At 39.2% G+C, this 19,304-nt stretch overlaps 1 protein-coding gene across 2 annotated transcripts in view; it reads left to right on the top strand.

Moving 5' to 3' along the window:
* The first annotated feature begins 12,042 nt into the window (after positions 1-12,042).
* gcm2 (glial cells missing transcription factor 2) overlaps positions 12,043-19,304 on the top strand; it is a 129,980-nt gene continuing 122,718 nt past the window's right edge. Inside the window, exon 1 of one of the 2 annotated variants that reach the window (XM_034182747.1) lies at positions 12,043-12,411. In XM_034182747.1, coding sequence (XP_034038638.1) covers positions 12,319-12,411 — 93 coding nt within the window. In that variant the 5' untranslated portion in view covers positions 12,043-12,318. The remainder of the gene's footprint in view (positions 12,412-19,304) is intronic. The other variant, XM_034182819.1, reaches the window with a different exon arrangement.

Here is a 19,304-nt window from a genome sequence, read left to right as displayed (position 1 = left end):
ACATATCCTGATCAAAAATGACTCCAAGATTTCTCACAGTATTACTAGAGGTCAGGGTAATGCCATCCAGAGTAAGGATCTGGTTAGACACCATGTTTCTAAGATTTGTGGGGCCAAGTACAATAACTTCAGTTTTATCTGAGTTTAAAAGCAGGAAATTAGAGGTCATCCATGTCTTTATGTCTGTAAGACAATCCTGCAGTTTAGCTAATTGGTGTGTGTCCTCTGGCTTCATGGATAGATAAAGCTGGGTATCATCTGCGTAACAATGAAAATTTAAGCAATACCGTCTAATAATACTGCCTAAGGGAAGCATATATAAAGTGAATAAAATTGGTCCTAGCACAGAACCTTGTGGAACTCCATAATTAACTTTAGTCTGTGAAGAAGATTCCCCATTTACATGAACAAATTGTAATCTATTAGACAAATATGATTCAAACCACCGCAGCGCAGTGCCTTTAATACCTATGACATGCTCTAATCTCTGTAATAAAATTTTATGGTCAACAGTATCAAAAGCAGCACTGAGGTCTAACAGAACAAGCACAGAGATGAGTCCACTGTCCAAGGCCATAAGAAGATCATTTGTAACCTTCACTAATGCTGTTTCTGTACTATGATGAATTCTAAAACCTGACTGAAACTCTTCAAATAGACCATTCCTCTGCAGATGATCAGTTAGCTGTTTTACAACTACCCTTTCAAGAATTTTGAGAGAAAAGGAAGGTTGGAGATTGGCCTATAATTAGCTAAGATAGCTGGGTCAAGTGATGGCTTTTTAAGTAATGGTTTAATTACTGCCACCTTAAAAGCCTGTGGTACATAGCCAACTAACAAAGATAGATTGATCATATTTAAGATCGAAGCATTAAATAATGGTAGGGCTTCCTTGAGCAGCCTGGTAGGAATGGGGTCTAATAAACATGTTGATGGTTTGGATGAAGTAACTAATGAAAATAACTCAGACAAAACAATCGGAGAGAAAGAGTCTAACCAAATACCGGCATCACTGAAAGCAGCCAAAGATAACGATACGTCTTTGGGATGGTTATGAGTAATTTTTTCTCTAATAGTTAAAATTTTGTTAGCAAATAAAGTCATGAAGTCATTACTAGTTAAAGTTAATGGAATACTCAGCTCAATAGAGCTCTGACTGTCAGCCTGGCTACAGTGCTGAAAAGAAACCTGGGGTTGTTCTTATTTTCTTCAATTAGTGATGAGTAGAAAGATGTCCTAGCTTTACGGAGGGCTTTTTTATAGAGCAACAGACTCTTTTTCCAGGCTAAGTGAAGATCTTCTAAATTAGTGAGACGCCATTTCCTCTCCAACTTACGGGTTATCTGCTTTAAGCTACGAGTTTGTGAGTTATACCACGGAGTCAGACACTTCTGATTTAAAGCTCTCTTTTTCAGAGGAGCTACAGCATCCAAAGTTGTCTTCAATGAGGATGTAAAACTATTGACGAGATACTCTATCTCCCTTACAGAGTTTAGGTAGCTACTCTGCACTGTGTTGTTATATGGCATTAGAGAACATAAAGAAGGAATCATATCCTTAAACCTAGTTACAGCGCTTTCTGAAAGACTTCTAGTGTAATGAAACTTATTCCCTACTGCTGGGTAGTCCATCAGAGTAAATGTAAATGTTATTAAGAAATGATCAGACAGAAGGGAGTTTTCAGGGAATACTGTTAAGTCTTCTATTTCCATACCATAAGTCAGAACAAGATCTAAGATATGATTAAAGTGGTGGGTGGACTCATTTACTTTTTGAGCAAAGCCAATAGAGTCTAATAATAGATTAAATGCAGTGTTGAGGCTGTCATTCTCAGCATCTGTGTGGATGTTAAAATCGCCCACTATAATTATCTTATCTGAGCTAAGCACTAAGTCAGACAAAAGGTCTGAAAATTCACAGAGAAACTCACAGTAACGACCAGGTGGACGATAGATAATAACAAATAAAACTGGTTTTTGGGACTTCCAATTTGGATGGACAAGACTAAGAGACAAGCTTTCAAATGAATTAAAGCTCTGTCTGGGTTTTTGATTAATTAATAAGCTGGAATGGAAGATTGCTGCTAATCCTCCGCCCCGGCCCGTGCTACGAGCATTCTGACAGTTAGTGTGACTCGGGGGTGTTGACTCATTTAAACTAACATATTCATCCTGCTGTAACCAGGTTTCTGTTAGGCAGAATAAATCAATATGTTGATCAATTATTATATCATTTACCAACAGGGACTTAGAAGAGAGAGACCTAATGTTTAATAGACCACATTTAACTGTTTTAGTCTGTGGTGCAGTTGAAGGTGCTATATTATTTTTTCTTTTTGAATTTTTATGATTAAATAGATTTTTGCTGGTTATTGGTAGTCTGGGAGCAAGCACCGTCTCTACGGGGATGGGGTAATGAGGGGATGGCAGGGGGAGAGAAGCTGCAGAGAGGTGTGTAAGACTACAACTCTGCTTCCTGGTCCCAACCCTGGATAGTCACGGTTTGGAGGATTTAAGAAAATTGGCCAGATTTCTAGAAATGAGAGCTGCTCCATCCAAAGTGGGATGGATGCCGTCTCTCCTAACAAGACCAGGTTTTCCCCAGAAGCTTTGCCAATTATCTATGAAGCCCACCTCATTTTTTGGACACCACTCAGACAGCCAGCAATTCAAGGAGAACATGCGGCTAAACATGTCACTCCCGGTCCGATTGGGGAGGGGCCCAGAGAAAACTACAGAGTCCGACATTGTTTTTGCAAAGTTACACACCGAATTAATGTTAATTTTAGTGACCTCCGATTGGCGTAACCGGGTGTCATTACTGCCGACGTGAATTACAATCTTACCAAATTTACGCTTAGCCTTAGCCAGCAGTTTCAAATTTCCTTCAATGTCGCCTGCTCTGGCCCCCGGAAGACAATTGACTATGGTTGCTGGTGTCGCTAACTTCACATTTCTCAAAACAGAGTCGCCAATAACCAGAGTTTGATCCTCGGCGGGTGTGTCGCCGAGTGGGGAAAAACGGTTAGAGATGTGAACGGGTTGGCGGTGTACACGGGGCTTCTGTTTAGGGCTACGCTTCCTCCTCACAGTCACCCAGTCAGCCTGCTTTCCCGGCTGCTCGGGATCTGCCAGGGGGGAACTAACGGCGGCTAAGCTACCTTGGTCTGCACCGACTACAGGGGCCTGGCTAACTGTAGAATTTTCCACGGTGCGGAGCCGAGTCTCCAATTCGCCCAGCCTGGCCTCCAAAGCTACGAATAAGCTACACTTATTACAAGTACCGTTACTGCTAAAGGAGGCCGAGGAATAACTAAACATTTCACACCCAGAGCAGAAAAGTGCGGGAGAGACAGGAGAAGCCGCCATGCTAAATCGGCTAAGAGCTAGTAGCTACGCTAAGCTAGCGCATTCCTAAAAACACGCAAAGTGAATAATGTGTAAATAATTTATAGGTGATTCAGCAGAAGGAGTGCTTTAGTTAAGGCACGTAAAGATTACACTGGGAAACAAATCGTAATCTAGATAACTAGATCAATCTAACTGCGCAGAGTAAACAGCTAACAGATACAGAAAAACACCGCTGTGCTCCGGAACAGGAAGTGATACAATACCGCAGTGAGAGCCAACCACCAGTAGAGGCCTAAACCGATGGGTATGTAACCCTGGTATCTTAAGAGTGTTTTCTTAAGAGCTCACGTAACATGTGAATTTCTCCTCTGTGAGATCAATAAAGTTTTATCTTATCTTGTCTCATTGGCCCACACGCTTCATACGAACCGCTGAAGTAAACACCTAGAGATTCTTATTAGAACGTCAACAATTTGGAGTAATAACTGAGCTGATTGTCTCATTTCCTTATTTTTGTTCTCCAGATAATGTGACCTTCATCCATCCTGATCTATGTCTCCCATGATTAGCTATTTGATTTATTTATATGATTTATTCATTATTTATTCCCCTGCTATTCTCAGTTATTCATTTCTCACTGGGACAAATACATGATTCTAAAAATTATGATGATTGTGTGTAATCATATACGAGGTCTGTCCATAAAGTATAGGTCCTTTTTATTTTTTTCAAAAACTATATGGATTTCATTCATACATTTTTACGTCAGACATGCCTGAACCCTCGTGCACATGCGTGAGTTTTTCCACGCCTGTCGGTGACGTCATTCGCCTGTGAGCACTCCTTGTGGGAGGAGTCGTCCAGCCCCTCGTCGGAATTCCTTTGTCTGAGAAGTTGCTGAGAGACTGGCGCTTTGTTTGATCAAAATTTTTTCTAAACCTGTGAGACACATCGAAGTGGACATGGTTCGAAAAATTAAGCTGGTTTTCCGTGAAAATTTTAACGGCTGATGAGAGATTTTGAGGTGATACTGTCGCTTTAAGGACTTCCCACGGACCGGGACGTCGCTCAGCGCTCTCAGGCGCCATCATCAGCCTGTTTCAAGCTTAAAACCTCCACATTTCAGGTTCTATTGATCCAGGACGTCGTGAGAGAACAGAGAAGTTTCAGAAGAAGTCGGTTTCAGCATTTTATCAGGATATTCCACTGTTAAAGGAGATTTTTTTAATGAAAGACGTGCAGACGGATCCGCGCGTCGGGACGCAGCCAGCGCGGTGCGGCGGCACAGGAAAAACACCTCTGTGTTGATAACCATTTGTAAAATCCAGGCGGCTTTTGATGGCTTTCAGTGGAGTGAGTATATGAGAAATTGTTTAACAGCTGGACATGTTCCAACTTGTCCTTAAGGCTTCCAACAGAGGTGTTTTTCCTGTGGCGGAGCGTCGCAGCGGCTGCGAGCCGACGCTGCAATCCGTTAATTTTTCGAACCGTGTCCACTTCGATGTGTCTCACAGGTTTAGAAAAAATTTTGATCAAACAAAGCGCCAGTCTCTCATCAACTTCTCAGACAAAGGAATTCCGACGAGGGGCTGGACGACTCCTCCCACAAGGAGTGCTCACAGGCGAATGACGTCACCGACAGGCGTGGAAAAACTCACGCATGCGCACGAGGGTTCAAGCATGTCTGACGTAAAAACATATGAATGAAATCCATATAGTTTTTGAAAAAAATAAAAAGGACCTATACTTTATTGACAGACCTCGTATATATATATATATATATATATATATACATATATATATATATATATATATATACATATATATATATATATATATATATATACAAGATTTTGTCATGGAAAGCTGCGCGGAGGCTTCGTGCGTAACGACCGATTCGCTGTTTGAGCGAGACAAAGGAACACCTCCATTTCGGCGTGTCATGGGACAAGTTGGGACATGCCTATCTAGGCTTTCAATGCTTACCAGTCCAGTAAGTATCACAGAAATTGTGGAGAGCTGGGCTTGTCCCAACTTGTCCTCTGACACTCCAAAACAGAGGTGTTCCTGATCTGGCGTTTTCTGCCTCGTCGTCGCAGCTCGGAGCGCGGCGCGCCGAGCGTCCTTAAAGGGGTTCTTAAAGCCGTCCTTAAAGCTGTAGTAACAGACCTTATTCTCTGTGAAGCCTGTAAAATTTTCACCGAAAGCCAGAAAAATTTTTCAAATCAATCAATCAATCAATCAATTTTTTTATATAGCGCCAAATCACAACAAACAGTTGCCCCAAGGTGCTTTATATTGTACGGCAAGGCCATACAATAATTATGTAAAACCCCAACGGTCAAAACAACCCCCTGTGAGCAAGCACTTGGCTACAGTGGGAAGGAAAAACTCCCTTTTAACAGGAAGAAACCTCCAGCAGAACCAGGCTCAGGGAGGGGCAGTCTTCTGCTGGGACTGGTTGGGGCTGAGGGAGAGAACCAGGAAAAAGACATGCTGTGGAGGGGAGCAGAGATCGATCACTAATGATTAAATGCAGAGTGGTGCATACAGAGCAAAAAGAGAAAGAAACAGTGCATCATGGGAACCCCCCAGCAGTCTACGTCTATAGCAGCATAACTAAGGGATGGTTCAGGGTCACCTGATCCAGCCCTAACTATAAGCTTTAGCAAAAAGGAAAGTTTTAAGCCTAATCTTAAAAGTAGAGAGGGTGTCTGTCTCCCTGATCTGAATTGGGAGCTGGTTCCACAGGAGAGGAGCCTGAAAGCTGAAGGCTCTGCCTCCCATTCTACTCTTACAAACCCTAGGAACTACAAGTAAGCCTGCAGTCTGAGAGCGAAGCGCTCTATTGGGGTGATATGGTACTACGAGGTCCCTAAGATAAGATGGGACCTGATTATTCAAAACCTTATAAGTAAGAAGAAGAATTTTAAATTCTATTCTAGAATTAACAGGAAGCCAATGAAGAGAGGCCAATATGGGTGAGATATGCTCTCTCCTTCTAGTCCCCGTCAGTACTCTAGCTGCAGCATTTTGAATTAACTGAAGGCTTTTTAGGGAACTTTTAGGACAACCTGATAATAATGAATTACAATAGTCCAGCCTAGAGGAAATAAATGCATGAATTAGTTTTTCAGCATCACTCTGAGACAAGACCTTTCTAATTTTAGAGATATTGCGTAAATGCAAAAAAGCAGTCCTACATATTTGTTTAATATGCGCTTTGAATGACATATCCTGATCAAAAATGACTCCAAGATTTCTCACAGTATTACTAGAGGTCAGGGTAATGCCATCCAGAGTAAGGATCTGGTTAGACACCATGTTTCTAAGATTTGTGGGGCCAAGTACAATAACTTCAGTTTTATCTGAGTTTAAAAGCAGGAAATTAGAGGTCATCCATGTCTTTATGTCTGTAAGACAATCCTGCAGTTTAGCTAATTGGTGTGTGTCCTCTGGCTTCATGGATAGATAAAGCTGGGTATCATCTGCGTAACAATGAAAATTTAAGCAATACCGTCTAATAATACTGCCTAAGGGAAGCATGTATAAAGTGAATAAAATTGGTCCTAGCACAGAACCTTGTGGAACTCCATAATTAACTTTAGTTTGTGAAGAAGATTCCCCATTTACATGAACAAATTGTAATCTATTAGACAAATATGATTCAAACCACCGCAGCGCAGTGCCTTTAATACCTATGGCATGCTCTAATCTCTGTAATAAAATTTTATGGTCAACAGTATCAAAAGCAGCACTGAGGTCTAACAGAACAAGCACAGAGATGAGTCCACTGTCTGAGGCCATAAGAAGATCATTTGTAACCTTCACTAATGCTGTTTCTGTACTATGATGAATTCTAAAACCTGACTGAAACTCTTCAAATAGACCATTCCTCTGCAGATGATCAGTTAGCTGTTTTACAACTACCCTTTCAAGAATTTTTGAGAGAAAAGGAAGGTTGGAGATTGGCCTATAATTAGCTAAGATAGCTGGGTCAAGTGATGGCTTTTTAAGTAATGGTTTAATTACTGCCACCTTAAAAGCCTGTGGTACATAGCCAACTAACAAAGATAGATTGATCATATTTAAGATCGAAGCATTAAATAATGGTAGGGCTTCCTTGAGCAGCCTGGTAGGAATGGGGTCTAATAAACATGTTGATGGTTTGGATGAAGTAACTAATGAAAATAACTCAGACAGAACAATCGGAGAGAAAGAGTCTAACCAAATACAGGCATCACTGAAAGCAGCCAAAGATAACGATACATCTTTGGGATGGTTATGAGTAATTTTTTCTCTAATAGTTAAAATTTTGTTAGCAAAGAAAGTCATGAAGTCATTACTAGTTAAAGTTAATGGAATACTCAGCTCAATAGAGCTCTGACTCTTTGTCAGCCTGGCTACAGTGCTGAAAAGAAACCTGGGGTTGTTCTTATTTTCTTCAATTAGTGATGAGTAGAAAGATGTCCTAGCTTTACGGAGGGCTTTTTTATAGAGCAACAGACTCTTTTTGGTTTCCAGGTGCCAGTCTCTAACAGCTTCTGAAAAAATTCTGATGGAAAAAAAGTCCTTTTCATTCCGCCATTTCCAGACAATGAAAATCCGACGAGGGGGCGGGACCACTCCTTCCACAAGGAGTGCTCACAGGCGAATGACGTCACCGACAGGCATGGAAAAACTCACGCATGCACACGAGGGTTCAAGCATGTCTGGCATGAAAACATATGAATCAAATCCTTATAGTTTTTTAAAAAATAAAAAGGGCCGTTACTTTATTGACAGACCTCATATAATGTTGGCTTTATGTTTGAAATGTGTTGAAGAATTACAGCTCATTTTAATGAAGATAACATATTTAACCTGGGTGGGGTATTTTATTTTCCTTTTAATGCTGTCTGCAGTAGCACATGCGTGTGCACATGCATCAGGTTTTGAAATTACTTCATAATGCATGTACATGGGGAGTGCACACTAACATCCATAAATTGTCTGTAAATAACTTCAGTGGTTTTATCTGATTACAAAAACATTCTTTTTACATTTAGAAGTGTTTATTTCTGACTAACTTTTACAAAATATATGAGAAACAGATTTATACAGAAATAAGCTGTTTCTGAGCATTTTTCAACACGGTGAATTATTTTGTTTGAGTGAGGAGCCAGCTGACATCACCATGCATCTCTGCTCTGATTGGCTGTCGCTGTGTGCTTCCAAGCATCCCTTATGCAAGTTGGCAGAAACCCCGACATGATCTATGACGTTGCTACTGTAAGTAGTTCAAGACCGTCTGTTCTTTTTCATTTTTTCCCTTCAGGGGGAACTATTCATTAATTTTTTACAGACAATGTGAATTTTGATCATATTGTCTATGTCATATTGTGAATTCCTTATTTAAAGGCTTATAAATAAATTCATTGTGGTGCCAAAGAAAATTCTTTTATGACTTAAATCTTAAAAAACTTTAAGGCCGTACACTTTTAAAGGAGAACAAGGTTCACAGCACCATTTGCATGTCACACAAAGTGGGTGTGTCTCACAGATGGATTGACAGCAGAACTTTAAAGATGCTTCATTTTAACACCCAGTCTGGTTTTGATTGACTTTGGACAAAAATATAAAACTATTTAGAAAGGTTTGCAAAATAAATAAATAAATAACAAGACAAATTCCTAAGATGCTAAAAACAGTTGTTAAAGCAATTTAAAATGTGTGAAGATAAAAGCAATTTAAAAAATATTTAAAGTGTTAAAGTGAGTGAAAATAAGCGTAAAATTGAAATGTTTAATTTTTTCACATTTCCTTCAAACTATGTCAAATAAAAACATTCAAAATTTTATCATGTAAATCAGTGTGAAACTGTATGAAAAAAAAATAAAATTGTAAATACAATTGAAATGTGGAAAAAAATTAAAAGTGGCCCCAGAAATAACCCAAACATTATATTGTCAGTATATGTGAACACAACAAAATTTTAAATTTACACTCTAAAAATAAACCACTGTCTCTGTTAGGGTCCCTTCAGGTTGTTTTTGAGGTCTTGTATTTTGTCTTCTTCCTTGTCTGTCTGTCCTGTCTTCTGAATGGTCAGTGTCCAAGTTTCTGTTGTATTTGCTCTGTCCATGACTTCTGTCTTTGTGAATCTGTGGGTTTGTCATTTGGATGAAGGAGTTGGAGTCAGGTGTGTGTGTGTGTAGGTGCATGTGCACGTCTGGTTAGTGTGCTCAGCTATATGCGCATGTGTCCTGGCACGCCCCCCTCCTAGTCCACATTGACATGCATGCTGGCCCTCATCTGTGTGGATGTGTACGTTTGTGTGTGTGAATGTAGCTGTTTTCCTGTTGTAGCTGATTCCTGTGCTGCTTTTCGTCTTTGTCCATGCAGCATGCTACTTATCATTCTGTTGTTAAAGTGACTGCTCACCTTTTCTGATGTCCTGTGTTCTCCACTGCTCCCTTTTTGTAAGTACTCAGTTCTGGTTTTTGCACTCCCTGGAAGATTGTCAACTTAAGTTTTGCTTTGTCTCCTCATGCCCTGGATCTCCCCACAACCTGAGTGGGTGAACTTTGTATTTTGGTTGTTCCTGCTCCTCCACTGTTTTTGTATCTTGTCACCAGTCCAGCATTAAACCTGGTATTCTTTAAAAATTCAACCTTTTGTTGTGACTGCTCTGCATTTGGGAAATCTCAGCCTTTGTTCAGATCCTTGCCTCAAATCATAACAGTCTCAATGAGAAAAATTGATGTAACAATTTGCATAGTTATTTCAACTTAACTAAAGTTATTTCAACTTAACTAGACAAGTCTTGTGGCATTAACTCAGTTGAAAGTTGAAATAACTGAGCTGAAATAACTTTAAAAAATCTATGCAAATTATTACATCAATTTTTCTCATTGAGACAGTGGTTCATTTTTTAGAGTGTACCTGTCAAGTCAAGTCTGGGAGCATATGCAGGACCACACCAAAGCCTCGGGTTATTATGTCACAACCAATCATCTAGAAAACCGATCCAACACCACCCATCATTAAAAAGTCACCATTTCTTTGACACAAAGTCATTCCATTGGTACCCAAAGATCCTCCAAAGAGTCCTGGTACCAGGGACATCCAGGTGTTGCCTTAGGTCACTGGTTAGAGTCCAAGACTGACAATCATACAATATGGCAGGAAACAGCAGGACATATACAGCAGAGACAGTTCATGCAAACAGAGGAGGTTATGAAAATGTCTCTGAACCAACACTTTGGAAAATAAACACCATTTTAAGTTTTCAAACTGGAGCATTTCTAAGTGCTTTTTCAATGGTAACCAAGGTTGGGTAGGATTACTTTGAAAGAATACATGTGGATTACATGTACATACATTTAGATTACTTGTAATCTGAATACTTTTGGATTACATTTCAAAGTAATCCTACCCAACCTTGATGGTAACACACACATACACACAGACATATGCATACATACACATGTATTCGGTGCCCAACTGCACACCAACATTGGGCATAAAGAACCTTGCTCAAGGGCATAATTACCAACCATTTCTGTTTGTGCTGTGAAGCAGCTGTTGGTAAAAGGTATTTTTGTTTATCTTTGTGCTAAATGTACAGCTTTAGTGCACGTTTGTCTTCAGCAAGGCTTCATGCTGGGGAACCTGCCAAAATTTACACAGTTTAGTGATTTCTTTATGCATTTTATGATTATTATTATTATTATTTAGCTAATTACGCTCAGAAAGTAAGCTGACAGGCAGGTACACAGGGGTCAGAGGTCGTCTTGTCATCTAACTGATGACTAATGAGTTGTTTGTTTTGGGAGAAACACTGACAATGCTGATCATCTGTTTACACAACATACAACTGTGTGTGTGTGTGTGTGTGTGTGTGTGTGTGTGTGTGTGTGTGTGTGTGTGTGTGTGTGTGTGTGTGTGTGTGTGTGTGCGTGCGTGTGTGTGTGTGTGTGAGAGAGAGAGAGAGGTTTTTCAGAATCACAATCAGAACGCCAAACTGACATTATGAATCAAAACTGTGACATTCAGTCGTTTTTAATGTTCGTTTTTTGCAGCATTTCACTTTGACTTTGCTCAAAGGTTCTGAAGCAACATTTCAGATGTTTTTGGTTCTGGACTGAATCCGGAGACCCTCCAAGACAAATTTTATTTACAAAGCACATTTTATTGCTGCATGCGTAAACTGAGTGTGTTTTACATGAAAACAGAACCAAACTGCTGAGAAACTTGAAATCACATGCATGTTCACACACACACACACAATGTGCCCCCCTCCCCTCCAGGAACAACCACATCTTAAATCTGCTGACGAGATGAAGAGAGGAAGCTCCTTCTCAAATCTGATGTGACCAAACTGGTGGTCAGTGACTTCAGCAGAGTCCATAACACTGACTTCTTCATTCACCACACCACAGTCATTGTCAAGAAGGCCCATCACTGGCTCCAGCCCCTCCAAAGGCTGAATGTGTCTTGATCCTCAGGCCTAGAGCCATATCACTGCTTAGGTTTGTAAAACTGACCATCTTCTCTGCAGCCCAGAGCCTATTCTCCATCCAACCCACAGCCTGTTCTGCCTCTTCCCATGTAGGAGGTGGACAAGATCATCCAGACCAGGGCCAGGACCGGGCTCCTCAGTTTCTTGACCCCTTCTTAGATTTGTGGATTGAGACATATGAGGATAAAGAAACAGGACTGAGAGTGTTTCATTTGTTTCTTACAAACCCTCGGTCCTCCTCCTTTTTCTTATCCACCCTCCTCCCCCTGCTCCTCACCTCCTGCCCTCCTCTTGCTTCCTCCTCCTCTCACCTGTTCTCAGACTTACCTCACACTCGGAGCCGCACGCACTCAACCACACTTTCATTTTGTGACTGAACTTCTCAGCCTTGTGTTTCATGTCTCAGGCGGTTCTTTTCAGGGTTTAAAAAGCTTTTAAAATTGGACAGATTGAATCTGGAGTGAGATGTCTGGAGCAGAGGACCGTGAGGAGGCGGACTGTGTGTGTTCAGTTGGGATGAAGCTCACGTGGGATATTAATGATCCCAAACTGCCACAGGTAAAAAAAAACACACACACACACACACACACACACACACACACACACACACACACACACACACACACACACACACACACACACACACACACACACACACAAAAAGATGCTTTTAATTTGGCAAAAGGTCTCATTTAAAAAGAAAACATCAGACACATTTCATGGATCAGATGGATCAGATGTTTGATACTCTGGAAAAATAAATGTGGCTTTTTGTCATGAACGCGTCTAAACAGAAACGTAAAATAGGTGCACAAAACTCAGGTTTTTAATGCTTCATTACAATGACTCAAAATTCTTCTTGACACCCTGAAGAAGAGCTTTAAACATTTTTGGCTTAAAAAAAAAACCTTTTGTGCATCAAACTGCAGTTTTATGTGACTACTTTGGATTTCTGCAGCCAGAACTCCTTAATTCTGTGCACAGATCTTTTTGTTACTCATTACTAACACAAAATTAAACATGAATTGGTTCAAAGCATGACAGAAGAAAAATGTATTCATAAAATAAACTCTTTTTTAAAGTCATTAAAATGTCAAAGAAAAATCTAAAAATAATTTCAGTTATTAAATAGTAAAAGTGAGACCAATTTGGATTGTTTATTTTTGAACTTTGAGCTCAATTAGTTTTACCGAGTTCAGTTATTGATAAGTTTTAGTTCTTTGAATCTCAGTTGTTGGTGTTATCACATTTTTCCAAAATAATTTATTTTATGTGTGAGATAAACTGAACATTTAAGTTTTGGGATAAGTTACAATGTTCATGGATGTGCAAATGACCTAAATATTCTAAATGCTGTAACTGATGATCAATAATCAAATATAAATTGAGAAGAAATCTAGAAGTCAGCATCAGTTGAAGATGAGTCACTGCAAATGAAACAAATTTTAAAAAGAACTTCATTGTAAAACTAATTACAAATTAAACCATAGCTGAGAAATGCCTTTGTGTGCTTATAATATATTCTGTAAAATAGTAAATTGAAACACTGATGTCAGGAACCAAATTGACACAATTTGAGAAGATTTTTACACCATCATCAAACTGTCAACTTCAAGTAAGATTTTCACATGTTCTGTCAGAAAATATTAATCATTTAAAAATGTGAACTAAAATAAATTTTTGAAAAAATATTTTGAAAAGTATTGTGTCTTCAGAAGTTTGAAGTAAAATTATTCTATTTCCACAAAAAAGAAATTTAATTCATTTTAAGGTTGTATAGTTGATTGCTCAATTTGTAAATATGTTAGTTTGTTGATAAGTTACTTCTGTTAATTTTTTTTGTTTGTTAAATTGAAATGTGAATTTGACAATACATTTTTTTTCATTAAAAAAGCTTTTCAACATACCATCCCTGGTTCTCAAGACCAGGCACCTAAGTGGCTCTACTCTACTTTTTTCTACTCTTCTATTTTGCTCTTCCTTTTTAGATATTTAGATATACCTTAGTATACTAGCATAGTTCCACCGTAGAATTGGAATATAATATGTAAGATATACCTTACTAAATTTTCATGATAATTTCTGAGTTTCTCTGGTTATTAATTTGCTCAACACTGAGTTTGTTAATAAAAAAAAAAATTAGTTTCAGTTTTTTGTTTTATCATTTGCTAATTTGATGAAGTATTTTGTTCATTTTAGAATGTGTTGTTTTATTAATCTGTGAGTTTAGTTAATTTGGTACATTGCTAGTTTGTTCATTTTTTTTAGTTTGCTAGTTTTGTAATTTGTTAGTATGGTAATTAAAATATTTTGTTTGTTTCTTAGTTTATTTGGTCATAACAGAGTTTGTTGCTTTTGGCTTTGTTCATTCCTTAGTTTGCTGAATTTGTAATGTTTGAGTTTCATTTATTTTAATTTTTTTTAGTGTCTTAGTTTTTTGGTTTGTTAATTTATTTTCTCAGTTTGTTGATTTGCTGGTATGTTCGGTTCGTACTAAGTAAGGTTTTGGATTTTGGATTTTTAAGATGAATTTAAAACATTTTGTCCAACACAATTTGAGCAACGTGAGGATTTTTCAGACTGAAACACAGACTATAAACAATCAAAAATAGATCCTCCTACAGTTTGTGGTCCTGAACCCTCATGTTGATCAGTTTTACATTTTGGAAATAACTTGATTTGAAAGAATTACACTGATGAAAATTCGTTCATTTCTATAAAGTAGATTGTGTGCAGAAATCACCTTTTATTTGCACCGACGGCAGACAAATGTGAACTCAAATTCAGGTGTTAGGGATAAATAATAATAATAATAATAATAATAATAATAATAATGATAACCTTGATTGAACCAGGTAGAATTCCACTGAGATCAAAACCTTTTTTACAAGGATGACCTGGCCACAGTTTAACATCTTCAAGAGAATGTTGGTGATAAATAAAATACAATCAACTTGGTTCGCATTCTTGGAAAATAGACTGGAAGGTGTTCAAGGAACTCAGTCTGAGCAGTTTCAGTTCGGACTGGAGAATGTTCCAATCAAAGGGAGCTGATAAACTGAAGGCTTTCTTTCCCACTTTAGAGTGGACATGAGGTACATGAAAACACAACATATCACTCGAGCGCAGAGCATAACGGCTTTCAGATAATAAAATAAAATAATAACACTAAATAAATACAACTAGTTCAGCTTTAAAATGGACAGGTAACACTTTCTGAAGTTTGCAACATTTTTAATTGTTTATTTAGGCACACACACACACCTATGGTGCATCCGGAAAGTCTTCACAACACTTCACTTTTTCCACATTTTGTTATGTTACAGACTTAATTCATTTTTTGTCTCAAACCTCTACTCACATGAAAAAGTTTTTTTTTTTTTTTTTTTTTTGCAAATTTATTAACAGATATTTATCGACAACACAAAATTCCTTTGACTTCATGCTGAGGTTGTGTTCTGACATGCACTTTCAACTGTGGGACCTTATATGTAGACAGGTGACAGGTTTCCAAGTCATGTCCAATTAACTGACTTTACTCCAGGTGGACTCCAGTTAAGCTGTAGAAACATCTCAAGGATGATCAGTGGAAACAGGAAGCACCTGGCAAAGGCTGTGAATATATATGTACATGTGATTTCTCAGTTTTTAATGTTTAATAAATTTGCAAACATCGCAAAGTTTTTCACATTGCCATTATGGGGTTTTGTGTGTAGAATTTTGATGAAAAAATGTATTTCATCCATTTTTGAATAATGCTGTAACATAAAAATGTGTCAAAAGTGCAGTGCTGTGAATACTTTCTGGATGCACTGCACATACTACAAAATAACAATGCTGCAGAATTATTTATTTGTTTATTTATTTATTTCATTTTTAAATAAAAAAAATGGTTCTATTGAATTCTTTTAAACTCCAGCTGTTTTTAATGCTTCTGTGTGTCAGTACGCAACATCTAAATAAAATGTTTATTGAAAAATTGACCACTTTACAGGGTAGCATGATGGCTTAGTGTTTCTGGGACGGTCATGGGGTTACTTTCCACCTGGTCCTTTTGGTGTAGGGTTTGCATGTTCCCACTTCCAAACAGATGCAGGTTTGGTGAATTGGGAACTTTAAATTGATCATAGGTGTGTGAGAGTGTTTGTCTGTCTGTACGAGGTGTCCTGTCTAGGGTGAACCCCTCTTCACACCTTTTGACTGCTGGAATAGGCTCCAGCCCCGTCATGACCCTAAACTGGCATAAGCGGGTGTCATAAGCAAATTAATTAACAACAACAACATGTCTGTCTGTCTATTAGCAAGATTACGTTAAAACTTCCACATGGATTTTGACAAAATTTTCACCCCAGATACATGTTAGGCCATGGAAAACTCTAAATTTTGGAGGTGATCTGGATCCGGTTCCAGATTCTGGTCCAAGATATCCCTTTATATAGACTTTGAAGGATTACTTCAAAATGACTTCATGGATGCCCACCAAATTTGTACCACAGGTAAATATTAGGGCATGGAAGACTCCACTGAATTTTAGAGGTGATCTGGATTGTAGGACATCAGAAATTTCTGATTGCTATTGTTTATTTGTCTGTCTGTCTGTCTGACTGACTGTTAGCAAGATTACGTCAAAACTACTGCACAAATTTTGACCACAGATACATGTTAGGCCATGGAAGACTCAACTGAATTTTGGAGGTGACACGACTGTGGATTCTGAATTAATTTATTTATTTGGCACACAGAACCCATGTGACCGAAAGGATGAAGGCGGAAGGAAAGCTTGTAAATACCCTCCCCTTGTACCATAAAAAATAAAGAATGTATACATATATAAATATATGTAGTCATAACAACAGTACAAAAGAGCCAACCAAGCACAACAATAAAAAATGCTATAAATTCTTATAGCTTTTTTTTGCAACAGAAATATTTGATTAGTATTAGAGGAAATCGTGTGCTTCATGCAGAATTGCAATGACTTTTGACATTTTAGATTTAGCATAATTAATGTGTTATCCAGCTTAATTTATCATCAATATAAACACTAAGAAATTTTGTATCTGTTACAATTTCAGTTTCCATATCATGTAATAATACATTTCTGCTTATGTTCCTGGACTTATTTCCAAATATAATGCACTTCGTTTTACCAAAATGGAGCAATAATTTTTTTATTTGAACCATTGTTTAGGGCCCCTTCACACATAGTATGAACAAATCAGGGTGAATCACAGCAAAGCAGCTCGTATGAGTGAACAATGAAAACATGGAGCCGACATCAGGAGGGACACGAGTTCGGGCAGAATGATCCCGCCGTCACAGTGGGAACACAGTGCAAGCAGCTGGAGCATGTGGAATGAAATCGCGCAGCAGCTGTGGCAAAAAATAAAAATAAAAAATACATGCCACCCACAGGATTTAAACCTACAATTTACAAAAGCTCCGATTAACAGACAGAAACTTTACTGCTGCGCTACCATCGCTGTCCTATAAAAGGTGTGGAAAATGCCTGAAATCAACAAGGAGATAAATGTATTTAAAAAAATAAAACCACACACCATAAAAAAACACAGCATTTTATTGAATCCCTCTTATCGAGCAGACAATACAAGTATGAACCGTCTGTTCCTCTGTCGATGACTCATGGTCACAGACGTACAGTCATGAAATGACATGAATGAACCAGTGTGCTCTTATCATGTCCACATCTGCTCGCCAGGCATGTCCAGCTGGCCCCACGTGCATGTCTGGCCTGACACGTGTGTCCTGTGGATGGTGCGGCACAGGACAGACACCATGTCATGTGGAACAGAGCTCACGTGGGTGACGTGACATTCAAATCGCCCACTGCATGTTATGATCTTACAATCCGTTTCACCTCTTGTAGCCTGTCAATGTGCATGTCGTGCGCTTGCTCACTGCAGCCTGTCACAACAGTGATATATGTTTTTATGTATGTTCACGTGAGGACAGTAAGCAGACACACGCACCTCACAGTGGACTGTTGTTAAGTCATGTCCTTCAAAACACGGTACGTTTTTCCCAGCTGGGATGTCCAGAACCAGAGATCTCAACAGCTGCTGCAGTTGGTGGCCACACCCCCGTCTGCCCAGCACACACACCAACGTGCACTGAGCCATCATTCATTTGCAGGAGTCAGTGAGTCTCTGGTAAACAGCTGTGAGGTGACTTGCTGTGCTGTATGTGCTCTGATGTGGCTGGCCACTCCATCTGTACACATGTAGTGGTCATGAGCGGTCATTTCCTCATGTCAGCACTTTTACACACACACACATGCACGTGAGGTCAGTGAGCCTGGGGAAAATAGGATGAGCGAAGGAGTGATTGAATGGGAGTCATTGACCGCAGGGATGGGCACATATGGTGTGAGGCTGGTCCATATGTTGGTTGTTCTGTGATGTCCAGTACAGGTCCTGTACAAAGGGAGGACATCCGGTCTGCCTTTGCTATCCAGAAATTTGGAGGTTGGGCATTCTCCAGCGCCTTTTATGGTCATCTGACAGCAGTCGGTGTCATCTACATACGCTTTGGATGCGATCTGACAGGTGTGGATGAGGCAGTCTGTCTGCACTCCGACACTGCAGACCACACCGCTTTTCCTCCCGATTGCGTCGGATTATGGCAATATTTGCCGTATCAGGCATGCTTCCGGCACATTCTTGCTATGTGTGATGGGGGCTTAAGTGTCAAGTGAGCAGTGTTAGATGTGTGTGTCACCTGTAATTTGGCCGACACCTGCCACGAGAGGGATCGAATGGGCTCTCACAGAGTACACTCTGTCTTTCAGCCGCTGGTGTGTGGAAATAGTTGTAGCAACAGGTGTACGAGGCATTGGAGGCAGCTCCGATTTTACATGAATTGCATATGGTTCCTGCTTTATGCGAAATTTGGCCACATTCATGCTATGTGTGAAGGTGCCCTTAAATTTCTACAATTCATTCTTCATCTTGTCCAGGAGCTGTCTCAAACGATCCCCACTACAAAACACAGTCGTATCATCAGGAAATAAAATACAACTTGCGGACTTGGAAACCAAACATATAGCATTAATGTACAAAAGAAACAGCAGTGGCCCAAGGACTGAAACCTGGGGCACCCCATATGTAACATTCAAGAACTCAGAATTTGTCCCACCAATGTGGACACAACACTGATTCCTATTGTGTAAGTAGGTCATTATCCAGTCATGTGCCAATCCCCTGATACCACACTTCTGTAATTTGTCCAGTAGCAAAGTATGATCTATAGTATCAAATGCTTTCTATAAATAAAAAAAACCCTATAGTATTTCAATCGCATTGGAAATTTGTTCAGCAAAATCCATTACAACCAATGAATTAGTGCGATTCTTTCGAAAACTGTATTGCTGCTCGCTAAGGATATGATGTTTAGGTAAGAAGTCATTTAACCTCATTACAAATACCTTTTCA

Source organism: Thalassophryne amazonica, chromosome 1 (genome assembly GCF_902500255.1).
Source record: "Thalassophryne amazonica chromosome 1, fThaAma1.1, whole genome shotgun sequence".
Lineage (NCBI taxonomy): Eukaryota > Metazoa > Chordata > Actinopteri > Batrachoidiformes > Batrachoididae > Thalassophryne > Thalassophryne amazonica.
This window is presented reverse-complemented; position numbering and strand designations above follow the sequence as displayed.